General features: G+C 39.7%; 1 protein-coding gene across 1 annotated transcript in view; it reads left to right on the forward strand.

Annotated features, from left to right (window-relative positions):
• The window catches only part of VAV3 (vav guanine nucleotide exchange factor 3), a 1,314,294-nt gene that overhangs the window by 1,263,410 nt on the left and 37,175 nt on the right, over nucleotides 1-13,709 (forward strand). The window contains exon 26 of the mRNA XM_078668453.1: nucleotides 10,817-10,968. Coding sequence (XP_078524579.1) covers nucleotides 10,817-10,968 — 152 coding nt within the window. The remainder of the gene's footprint in view (nucleotides 1-10,816; nucleotides 10,969-13,709) is intronic.

The following is a 13,709-nucleotide window of genomic DNA, read 5'->3' on the forward strand; positions in this document are numbered from 1 at the left end:
CCACTAATAGTTAATACAATATATAGAATATATATTTGTATAAACACACAAACAAGTATATATGTGTGTGTGTGTGTATATATATATATGTATATGTGTGTGTGTGTGTATATACACATATATTATACCTTAATCTAAATATTTCTTTTATATGGTATTAATGTTTTTATATTTTAAAAGTATTACTATGAAAATATATATACATATTTTTTTTATATTTCTACGCTTTACCATTTTTTAAAAATATTTTAAATGTATGCTATGAAATTATGGATTGGAAACTGTATGATGAAACTGTTGTACTTTATTGGAATTTGCTTGACGAGTGGTGGAAACAGGGTCTCTTGGATGATGATGAATCGAGATTCTTGAGAAACAACAATCCCAAGGTACCCTGTATCTACTTTTTGCCTAAGGTGCATAAACATCCTACTAGACCACCGGGGAGACCTATTGTTTCCTCGAATGGTGGTCTACTAGGAAATACATCAATATTTTTAGATAATTTCCTTGCCCCATATGTCTCAGATTTGAGATCGTATTGCCGGGACAATTCTGACTTTATGAAACGTATTAATGAAATCAAATGGGATTAGGTATATCTAAAGTTTTCTTAGGATGTCTGCTCATATACACGTGCATAGATCAAGAAAGAGGAGTAAATGCATGCATGCATTATTTAAAAAGAGAATGCATTGAGAAATTTGAGCATAAAATGATGCTGAAAGAACTGATGTTGTTCTTTCTTAGAGAAAATATATTTCTATTTGAGAAAACTCTATATAGGCAAAAGTCTGTCACAGTAATGGGGACTTGCTTCGCAGCAGTCTAGTGAATTTATTCTTGGGCTGGTGGGAGGGGCAAGTGGTGTGGGGTGAACTCAACTAACGATACACTGAGCATGTGCCTCTCTGGCTATGATACATAGACAATCTCTTCATCATCAGGGACGGTGGAAGAGATCGTGCTATAGAATTCATTAACACACTAGCCAAGAATAACCTCAATCTAAAATTCACTCACACCATTAGTGGCACAACCTGCAAATTCCTTGATATACGAATTCTGGTCAAGGATGGCAAACTAACAACTACTCTATCCTGAAAGGGGACTGCCGGCAATAGTACAGTACATGCTCGCAGTCATCATCCAACCTCCCTGTTAAACAGCATCCCATATGGGGAACTATTGCGTGCACAAAGAAATAGTGGCACAGATGAAGCGTACAAAAATGAGGCCACCAATATTAAACAACGCTTCAGAGATCGTGGATATTCTGAAAAAGTTCTCACTCAGGCACATACAAAACTATCCACAGTCACGCACACAGATGAGCTTTTTGCCCCACAAAAGTTGAAAAACAAACAGGACAATTCAGAAAGTCCACACATGATAACAACGTAAAATGTCAGATCCAATCAACTAAGGTCACTAATGAACAAACATTGGGACCTTGTAAAATCTGATACCACAATAGGTGAAATGGTTGGTAATTCCCCTGCAGTCACCTACAGAAGGCCCAAGTCTCTTAAAGACAAATTGGTCCATAGTTATCCGAGTGTAGAACTAAACAAAACATGGCTCCAACGGTAACAGGGATTCCATAAATGTAATGCCTGCAAGGCCTGCAAATTCATGAGGAGTTGTGGCACATATAAGATGCACAATGGGAAGGTCAAATGTATCAACAAATGTATTACCTGTACTACTGAATATGTAGTATATTTGCTGATATGCCCGTGTGGATACGCTACACTGCAGCACAAATGAGAAGTATTTTTTCCACTTCGATGGAAATCGTGATAACAGCAGTAACACATTTAACTTTGTTCGTAACAATGTTTTTGTTCCTTTAATAACGTAGAAAACATGAATTTACAAGTTATGCTTGCGTGATGTATAATGTGAATTTTCCGAAAAGATGTGTTATTGATTTTGGGATTTTGCACCACCGCACTGTTAATTTCTCTTCTATGTATATCATGACAACACTAACTTAAAATGGTAACCAAGAAAGTGTTAACCAACTTGACAAAGGGGTTTCCGGCTGAAACGCGTTCTTGGTGATGAATAAAATATTCGATTGTGTATGGGTGTGCCGCTTCTTTCCTCACTTGTGGATTGAATTTTGGATATATGTATTATATATATATATATCTATATATATATATATATATATATCTATATATATATATATATATATATATATATATAGATATATATATATATCCGTAATAATAAATGAAAAATATTATTTCAATATAATGTAAAAAAATATGTTTAATAATTAAGTTACACTATATATGTATATAGTTCTAGTTAGGATATAATTTCCATAGGAAGGGAGCTTTTTGATTTGCCAATAACTTTTGTAACCATTTGACAAATCTTCACAAAATTTTCAAAACTATCGGAACAGTCACTCCAACTGCAGCCTTGAAAAATTTGGGGAGGTACGTCAAGCGGGGATCGAGACATGAGTGATGTAATGTGTGAGGTCATAAGCAGTGCATTGCTGGGGCGTAAGTTATAGTTAGCCCAGGTAATATAACTGCCACATTTCAGTGGTTTTGTACAAGTGACATCTGGACCTAACTATAACGTCCCTGTAACCTTCATTTCTTTCAGTGAATATATATATATATATATATATATATATATATATATATATATATATATACATACATACATACATACATATATATATATATATATATATATATATATATATATATATCTTACACACACAATAAAACCATACAAAATATAAACAATTGTATAATAAAAAAAATTTATTAATGTAGGGAATGAAATTAAATATTACAAATAAAAAAATCCAAAAAACACATTTACAAAAAAACTATAAACATTGAAATAATTGTAAAAATAAAATCGCTAATGTAAGATATAAAAAATAAACAAATATTGCTATAAACTCTATTTAACCAACATTGTGAAAACTATTGGAGTCTACAGCACCGAGACTGCCCTCATCGCAGCCACCAATGACATCAGGACCCTGATGGACAACAGAGAAACAGCCGCCCTCATCCTCCTAGACCTCTCGGCAGCATTTGATACTGTATGCCATCGCACCCTAACAACCCGCCTCTTCAACACTGGGATCCAAGGAAAAGCCCTGGACTGGATCACCTCGTTTCTCTCCGACAGAACCCAGAGAGTCTGCCTCCCTCCCTCCCTTCCGCTCAGCAGCCACCAAAACAATCTGCGACGTACCCCAAGGCTCCTCGCTCAGCCCAACACTCTTCAATATCTACATGAGCCCCCTCGCCACCATCGCATGCAAACACAACATCAACATCATCTCCTACGCCGACGACACCCAGCTGATGCTCTCCTTCACCAAGGACCCAGCAACTGCCAAAACCAACCTCCAGGAAGGAATGAAAGACGTCGCAGATTGGATGAAGTTCAGTCGCCTAAAGCTGAACTCAGACAAGACGGAGGTCCTCATCCTCGGACAATCCCCATCCACCTGGGACGATTCCTGGTGGCCCACGGCGCTGGGCACCGCACCGACACCCAAGGACCATGCACGCAACCTGGGATTCATCCTGGACTCCTCCCTCACGATGACCAAGCAAGTCAACGCCGCCTCGTCCGCCTGCTTCAACACCCTGTGCATGCTCCAGAAAATCTTCAAGTGGATCCCCATCGAAACCAGAAAGACCGTCATCCAGGCCCTCGTCACCAGCCAACTGGTCTACGGAAACGCCTTATACGCAGGAATCACCGTCAAACTTCAGAAACGACTACAACGCATACAGAACGCCTCCACACGACTCATCTTCGACATCCCTCGCCACAGCCACATATCCGCCCACCTGAGGAGCCTGCACTGGCTTCCCGTCAACAATAGAATCACGTTCAGGCTCCTCACCCACGCACACAAAGCGCTCCATGACATGGGCCCCGAATACCTCAACAACCGCCTCTCGTTCTACACTCCCACCCGCCAACTCCGCTCCGCCAGCCTCGCCCTCGCCACCGTCCCACGGATCCGCAGAACCACCACCGGAGGAAGATCGTTCTCCTACCTGGCAGCCAACACATGGAACTCCCTCCCCACACACCTACGAATTACCCAGGACCATCTCTCCTTCAGGAAACACCTCAAAACCTGGCTTTTCGAGCAGTAGCAGCACCCTCCCCCCCTTTCAGCGTCTTGAGACCCTCACGGGTGAGTAGCGCGCTCTATAAATGTTTTGATTGATTGATTGATTAAGAATAATAAATATACTGTTCCCACTCTAGGTGATACTACTGTAGGGAAAGTGTTGGATCTCGGAGGGATAAAATGTACTACACCCATTCCAGTCTGTGCAACATTAGGGAAAGTGTTGGATTTTGGAGGGATCAAAGTTACTATTCCCACTCCAAAGAGCGCAACTGTAGAAGTGTTGAACTTAGGAGGGGGAACATTTACTATTCCTGGTGTAATCTTTGCTACAATAGGGAAAGCATTGGACTTCTGATAGGTACATTTGCTATTACCACTCCAACGCAACAGTAGGGAAAGTCTTGAACTTTAGAAGGGTTACTTTTACTATGCTCACTCCAAAGAGGGCACAGTAGGGAACGCATTGGGTTTTGGAGAGTAACATTTAGTATTCCCACTCCAGTCTGTGCAGCAGTAGGGAAAGCACTGCATTTCAGAGGGGTGTCAATGTCTATTTCCACTCCGGTCTGGACAACAGTAGGGGAAGTGTTGAACTTTGGGGGCGTAAAATTTACTATCCCTACTCAAGTCTGTGCAACTGTAGGGAAACAGTTGGAAAAGTAGGGAAGTGGGGTGAAATGTACTATTCCCACTCCAAACAGTGTGACAGTAGAGAATGTTTTGGACTTTAGAGGGGTAATATTTACTATTCCCACTCCAGTCTCTGCAACAGTAGGGAAAGGATTGGATTTACTACTCGCACTCCAAACAGAACAACAGTAGAGAAATTGCGGGACCTTGGAGGGGTAAAATTCCTGTTGCAGTATATACAAGAGTAGGGAATGTACTTCACTTCAAACACAAACATTTAATTATACTCTTAATATAAAGATATTATTATAAAATATACAAACCCTCTCTATATATTAAAGTATAATAAAAAAATAACATTAATCAATTTACATATTTTGAATTCAATCAATCAATTAATAAATAATTATTATTCAAAGTCAAAAAGAACTCGATTGTAGTCATATAAAATCACAAAAACGAGCAGATAAAAACATTTCATAAAATTGTCTAAAATACAGATGTACACAGTTCCAGAATTCATTCCTTTAGAGATGGGCTTAATCCAAACATAATATTGTGGGTGATACAATAAATATGACAGTCCTACAAAATTTTAAAACATTCTATTTCTACTTTGGGGCAACATTAATCATTATTACTTTTCCTTGCTCTCAATAAACTTTTTAAAAAGCCAGCCATAACTCCAATACAGAAATCATTGGCTAATAATTGTATGTGTAGGAAGGCCGGTAGACATTGTCTCCATCCCCCAATCTTAACAAGGGCAAGATCCATCTGGTTCTTTCCTTGACATACAGTTTACAATATAGAATCACGTGAATTGTTGTATGTGGGGAGAGATTGTCACAAGGACATGGGGATAGTTTTCTGGACCAATTGTTTATCTCAGGATAGCTAATTAATCGATGGAAGGTCCCAAACCTAAAGCACGTTAAAACATACCTGTCATACCGCCCTTGACAGCGTAGGAGATATGGATGGATATCATATGTTATTACGGTCAATTGATGTTGGACGACCGCAGGTTTATTCATCTCCATTACAAGTCTGTTTGTCTCCAGGTGGGTCATGCATATTACTGTAATCTCCTTCCTGCAAATAGTATTCAAATAATCTTTGTGGCATGATCCAGCTTCATAGATTCCCTTATTAATTCTCGCTTTACGCCTGTGCTACTGGAGGTCCAAATTCTATGCCAGAGTAACACTGGTTGTACCTGAATGACGTCTGAAATATATGTTATCCCTAACACACTGTGACAGTTAAAAACAGGGGAGCTAGCAGGTGCAGCTAAAATAAATCTTAAAAAAGCATTTTCAACATATGGAATGGTGGAGGGATCATAAAAACCCCAAACTCCCTCCCCAAAAATAGCTACACTCACACACTTTGCTTGATAGATTTTTAAAAGAATTTCTGGGGGCCTTCTACTTAGTTGTTTTGAAATATTTATAAGAGCCACAGTCAACTTCATAAATAGGAGACTCCTACTCTTAACTGCCTGGCCCCAGGTACCAGTATGATTAAATAGAACTCCTAGATATGTAAACATATTTGTGGAGTCTATCCTTTTCCCCCTAACTTGGAGACTTCTTCATTTTTGTCTCCCTTGTCCACTGTTCATTACAAAGGTTTTCTTTGCATTTAGTTTTAACCCTAGGTCCTCCATAAAGCCAGTATAGGATGCAAGAGCTCCCTGCAGTCCTATCTGAGTATGTGCTATCAGCACTGCATCGTCTGCATATAGGAGGGGGACTATCGGACGTTTGTTGACATGTGGGGGTTCCCTCGTCTTGGCCACCAACTCCTGTTCCAAGTCATTGGTATAAAGAGTGAACAGGAATGAGGCCAAGACGCATCCCTGTCTCACTCCCCTCTCCACGTTAAACGATGCACTGTACCCCCTTTGGTTCCGTATCGGACCTTGGCAGTTGCCCCCATTTACAGTTGGCATAAGAAATGTACCAGGACCGGGTCGACCTTTAAAGCAGCCAAAATGTTCCACAATTTACTGTGAATAACACAGTCGAAAGTGACTGTGAGGTCGACAAATGCCAAATAAAATGCCCTGCTTTAGCCTGGTTATATTTTCCTATTAAAATACTTAGATTTAAGGCATGCTCGTTTACTCCTAGGCCCGCTCTAAAACTGTATTGTACATCCCTTAAAATATTGTTTTCTTCAGCTCATGTTTGCAGCCTATCTAAGACAATCCTTCATGCTACCTTCATCAGGGAATCTAATAAAGATATCGGTCGATAGCATGCAGAATTATCACGTTCCCCTTTTTAAAAAATTGGTACAATGATTGACTCCGACTAGGTACTAATGAAGTCTTTCATACAACATGCTTGGTGGACCCCCGTTACCAGTGGTGTCCATAGTGATGGAGTTGATTTGTACAAATCAATTGGCACCCCGTCTGGATCTGGGGCCTTACCACTCTTGCTTGCATTTATCGCCCAAATGACATCTCTATGTGTTATATGAAAATCAATAGGGAAGGAAGAAGAGGGCCCAGCCCCCTGCTGTCTTGCTCAGTCTATTGCACTTTCTGTCCTCTCTTCCGAGTTATACACATTTGAAAAGAAATCCACCCAGGCTTTCTCCGCAATTGCCACTGCTATTGTTGGAGCGTTGGTCTTAGTAAAAAACGGTGCTTTCACGGCCTGACAAAAGAAGAGTTATTTATAGTTATAGAGTCTTCATATAGGGCATCCCAAGCTTTTTCCTTAAGTTCCTTCTGTCATAATCTTCTGGTTTGATTATATAGCTTCCTACATTCTCTAATCTCCCCCAGATTACTCTCTGTCTTATGTAGGGCCTCTTTAAGCTTTTTATACGCTTTAGAACAGTTTGAATCAAACCACCCCTTCCTACTGTTGCCATTGTCCTTGGTTTTAACTCTAAGCAAGTTTTGGACAGTTGAAGTAATTTGGGAGAATGCTAGCAATGTATTTTCGTGGGAAGTAGATTCCTCTAGGCACATTAAAATAGAATCGTAGGCCTTGGTTATAATTTGTTTGTTAAACTCGGATGGATCATGGCTGGGCCAACACAGAGTGTATCCATTCAGTCTGCCCATTTATACATTTTGAGTCCAAACTATTATTGTGTTGTCTTTCTAGCACAGTTGGGAATGTAATGTTAATATTTAAGGGCAGATGATCACTCGTTACATTTTTATGGATTTTATAACTCGTGATATAATTTGCGTAGCAGTTAGGGGCAGTTATAAAATCTATAGTGGATTCTTGTCCCCTTCCTATAAAGGTGTGCTCAAAATCAACTTTAGGGGAGCATACACAATTTGCAAAACCGAGGTTGTGTGAAAATAGAAACTTGTTAAACATCTCCCCCCTATCTGAGTGGTCAAAATGAATCGAGGGATCGTCCTCCTGCACTGTTAGGCCGCACTTTCTAAGCCCAGCTAACGGACATAAACCAATATGGAAATCACCTCTCCAAATAGTAATCATTTCAGTTTCACTGGTTACCTTCAGTTTACTAAGGTCTTCACTAAGCATCTTCATTACACCCCCCAGCCTTTCTTTTTCAGCATTATTATAAAAATTGATTACAATCAGGATACATTTACAATCCATATGATACTATTTGATAATACATTTCAGATTTTATCATTTCAGACTTTCTTACTCCAACCAGATTAGTTACATAAACACAAATTCCCTCCTTCGGTTTTTCGTATGTTGAGTGAATCACTGGCATATGGAATGTCTTGAAGCCGTTTATATGCCCTTCATCTATTGCCCAAGTCTCTTGTACACATAGAATGTCACATATTTTAATAAAATTTAACTAAACTGTGTTATTCCCTTTACTTCGGAGACCGGCTATGTTCCAAAAAAGAACACTAACTGTTTTTGGGGATATTAATCCAGAGGCGGAGTCAGTCTGGCAAATTTGTTCAGATCTAGATTGCATATCTTGGCTATAAACACTAGTCTCGCCCAGTTCTATTTCTACCCTAATTGTCTGGGCTGGTCTGAAATCTTTTTCACCACGTGACTCGAATTCCCTCAAATCGATTTCCAAGGAACTACTTTGGTCAGTCAAACGAGCTTCACAGACAGACAGTATGGCATAACCCTTAGTGATTGCACTCTGATCTTGTCTGAAAAATAGTCAATCGTTCTCATCCAATATTTGAAGAGTCTATTTGACACCTCCAAATTATAACATGGACAATCGATGGACTGTGTGGAAGAATGATTTGTATTTTGGCATGCAGGGAGCTTAGGCTGATAGAAGAACCCCAGAGGGAGAACATTAATGTTAGAGTGGGTGATGTTTATATCTTGAGCTCTAAATAGAATCTCCCTTACCAAGAATGCCCAATTCAGCCACACTCCCTCCGTCTACTCACACAATAGCAGTTACGTAAGTAAGTAAGTAAGTAAGTAATTTTTTATTATGCATGATTAATTAAAACCGTTGCATTCAGAGCATTACAGGCTGATATCTAAAAAAGTTGCTTGAATAAACAATTAAAATGAGTCTAAGTTTAAAAACTACCTTGCTTACGTACTTACAATAGCAGTTACGGGTTTACAAAAATCAATAAAAATTTTATAAAACAGTCAACAGAAAAAGCGTAATGTGTTTCTTTCCATATCAGGGTGGGCATCTTTCAGCAACAAACAGGGTGGGGCAAGTCGTTTATTGTGCCTGTCATTTGCCGGGTTGGTGGGAGACCTTGGAGGTCCATTTTAAAAGCCTAGGGCCGCTCCTAGTAACTCTGTCACTTGCCCAGCTCCGGAGGTCAATTGCAGCAGAGACAGGGCGGGCTTCAAGAGAAAGAGAGGGAGGAGGAATGTAGAGAAAGTTCAGGGAGGGGAGAAGAGAGATAGCAGAGAAAGACAGAGAGAATGAATGGATGAAAAGAGAGATGGTGTTTCTTTTGTGGTTCACCAGCTGGTTTGTGACCTTACGCTTTGTAATAAAAGTATTGAACAGAAAGCTCCTATGAGGGGCTCGGAATTAACTCGTTATGGGCCAGACCAAAGTTTAAGAGAATTATGCTTGGATAAGTGGCCATGGAACCCATTTAGACAAATGTCGATGAACAATTTCAATGCAGTAGCCAGAGGGGCATATTATCAACAGTTATATCGCCACATTTCCGCCACTTATCTTCGGAAAATCGGCGATTTTTCCATCGCACAATCATCAAGTCGTCGCTAACATGCATTAGCGCATTTTAGCTGCCGTTTTTGTAACACTTCTCATGTTAGCGATATACATCGCTAATGAGATGTAAAATAGGCGTTCCTATGAAAAACAACATGAAAAAAGTTGCAAACACGACATTGCAGTATTTACAGTGCGCCCCCGGATCAACAGAGCGATAAAAAAAGCTGCGGTAACCGCGTTATCGCTGTATTCTTACGCCTGGTAAAAACTTGATTTAAGCATGTTTTTTATGGGAGGTGGATTGACTGGTTAATTCCACACTCCCCTATTAACAAGCTTTTCATTAGTGTTGTGAAATCATTGCTGGATTTCACACACTAATGATGATTATCGCCTGTTAGCAAAGCGTTGCTAATACGCCGCTAACACGGCGATGTAATTCAGTGATAGAGGGCAGTAATGAAAAACGCGCTAAGCGCGATTTGTAATATTTATCACATGTTCTTGGTAATATGCCCCAATGTGTTTAATCATTATGATGCAAACTTGATAAACAATTTCCAGTGAATAACCTGGTATCACGTTACATAAACTTTACTCTGACCAACTAGTCCATAGTCGATGCCGGCACTAGCCTCCAGTGTAAAAAATACATTTCCTTCGCCTTGGTTGTACAATAATAGCACTGTCACACCATTCAGCTAGCGCAAATGCATTACTGAAACTATCCGGCCTTCCATTAGTCAGTGAAAATTGCACTGCTCTGATGTAATATTGCTTAACCAGGCCTGGCCATTTTTGCAACATATCATAAACGTGTTACGAAACATTGTCCTCTGTAAGTAATGATTGTTTTATCTAACTGCAGCGTGTTTTGTTATCTTGCAGTGTTAAGTCCTAAGGTGCTGGGAATAGCCATTGCGCGCTATGATTTTTGTGCGCGAGACATGCGAGAACTGTCTTTGCTGAGAGGCGATGTTGTGAAGATTTACACGAAGATGACTGCCAATGGCTGGTGGCGGGGGGAGACTAATGGAAAGGTAAGAATGGCTGCAGTGGCGAGCCCTTTCATGTTCCAAGGCTGTAATGTTAATATAATACCTTACGAATTAAATGAAGTGCACCATTACACTTCATCAACCCTTTGACATTTTATTTAATCAACATTTCTAGGCCATATTTTCAAATCCTTATTTTATGTTCACTTTTTTACTACATTCAACACTTACTGAAGCTTAACATTGTCTAATATGCAGTAGATGTTGACATTTGTTAAATCATGAATGTTGTGTCTATAGTTAAGACATTCTGCTCACTTAGGGGCAGATTTACAAGCCCCTTGCGCCACGTTTACGCCGCTGTTGCGTCACGCAAGGCGGCGTAAACGTGGTGCATCCCTACGAGGCATTTACAACGTGACACATCTATGGAGATGCGTCACGGTGTAAGGCCCTGCGCCACATGAAAACTGCGTCAGGTTTCATGTAGGCGTTCCGGTGCAGGGGGGGGGGCGTTCCGTCGCAGGAACGCCCCTGAAAAGTGACTCAGTCACTTTTCCAACACTGATGCGTCAAAACACTGCGCCTGCTTGAAGCAGGCGTAAGGCTCAACGCACCTCGTTAAAGATAGGGCAAGTTGGAACAGTGCTGGAGTTGCGTGCCGCTCGCAACACAACTTCAGCACTGCGCCAACTTTACGCCCAAGATGCAACACGCATCTATTCATTCCTGCACCAATGGTGTGCCGCATTGTAAATGCGGCGCATTATGGCTGGCGCAAGGATGAACTTGCGTGCCGTATCTTTCCTGGCGCATCTCTGCCGATTTGCAGAGATGCGTCAGGCAACGTAAATCTGCCTCATGGTACATTCTCACAGGAATGTATTAAGTTGTCCTTGCTCGGTTCCAAGAAAAGTGTGTGCAAACTACTACTAACAACAGCCAAAATATGCTATTTAAAATAACCTTCAGACGGTGTGTGGTATAATAAATAAATGTGGAAAATGGTGTATGTAATCATGGAGAAGACTGATGGGTTGATAAGTAGGCTGAGCCACTCACCTAGATCTATGGGTACATGTTACAATCTCAGCAGAGCAAAATCAGCCTTTTATTCTCGCTAGGTTTGAAAAAAAAATAACTTTGAATTGGGTTATAATAACAGCTATTATTAAAGTAGATATGATATTAAAATTCAGTTTGTGGTGTAAGCTCTGTGCTTTCAAATACTATTATTATTAGTGTTATTATTGTTATTAGCAGTAAAAAGCAAAGCTTTGTGCAAAAGCCACAAGAAGGCACAGAAATGGTTTAAAATGTAAAGCATTCATCTACATTCTTTTAATCATTTAGAGGTACGATTACAAAAGCATAAAACATGTCATACCTACAAAAGACATATTGGAAAAGAATGAAGGGCTATAAACAAAGAACAAACAGCCAAGGAAAACAGAATAAGACTTCAGCAAATCAAAATGAAATATTTTCAGTTCTTTTATTTCACACTGCTAAGGCAGTAATTCACAAATAAAAGTGTAGCTCCTGTCTTCTTTGCATTATTATATTTCTTTCTATCTAACTGACCTCGTGTAAATAATGACAGCTGTTTAATTATTTTGGGCCAGATTTTCTGTCTTTCTTTACCCATTTTTATATCGAGGCTGAGGATGGAGGCATGAGTATATTTGCCCCAATTTCATTGCTTATGTACGGAGTTCAGGGGGAACCTGCCCCTCCACAGCGTGAGGACTTATAAACAGAGATGAGTGTACTGCACACAAAAAACTTCTTTTTAAACAACTTACTTTGGTGTAGTTGGCCAGCAAATGTAGCTAGCAGATACAACATGCCATAGTCTAATGTTGTGAACATGGCCTAGTGAACCTAACAATTATCCAGTGTTAGCATGTGTTTCTTTTTAAAGCTGCTTTATAAAAAATTGAACTACAAGGAGAATGCAGTAATAAAAATCAATTGATTTAAATGAGAACAAAAGAACTACTATGAATATACCTACAAGAATAAATACACCACAATCGCTTGATTCAGTATTTCAGTGAAAGAATATATATCTAATTTATGTAAATAGGCCATTTGTAATTTTATTTAAAGGAGGAAAAGAAAGAAGACAAAATAATAGAAAAGAAATACATTGATATCAACACAGTAGAAGCCCTACAGAGTTGTAAAAAAGGGCCTTTAAGCACATTAAAAGAAACGCTACAGGCAAGCCAATATACAATGGTATTCTTAAATAAATAATACGAATTTGTAGCAAATTGGGTTCCACCAGCTTATTACAGTTGATGTTTCTCAACTGACTACAATTGTTTGGGATGTTTACTGTGAGTGAGTCACACTACCTGAGTATCATTCACAGTAATTGGACTGAGCATGTTAACCACCATGTGAGAAACCAGGACCTGTTTGCAGTGTCACCCCACTTTCTGCCCCCATTTTGACTGCTAGATGCTGGTTTTCTGACTCTGATCGTCTCCTGGGCTCTGCTAACCAGACCCAGGGCCTGTGCTCTGATTAAAAGTACATAGTAATTAGGTATAACTGCAATCGGTACTGACAACCAACCTGTAGGTCCCTAGTTCATAGCAGGGCATGTAGGTCTAGAGACACAGTAGATTTAATATACTTAAGTGTGCACTACTGTGGTGCCTGCTGTCATTTTAAAAGCCAGCCCTGTCTTGCAGGCTGCTTTTAAACCTAAATTAGATGCACATTCAACTTTGGAATTAAAGGTATGTGCAAAGTCTCAAACTATCATATGC

The sequence above is a fragment of the Lissotriton helveticus genome, chromosome 1_2 (assembly GCF_964261635.1).
Source record: "Lissotriton helveticus chromosome 1_2, aLisHel1.1, whole genome shotgun sequence".
Taxonomy (NCBI): Eukaryota; Metazoa; Chordata; class Amphibia; order Caudata; family Salamandridae; genus Lissotriton; species Lissotriton helveticus.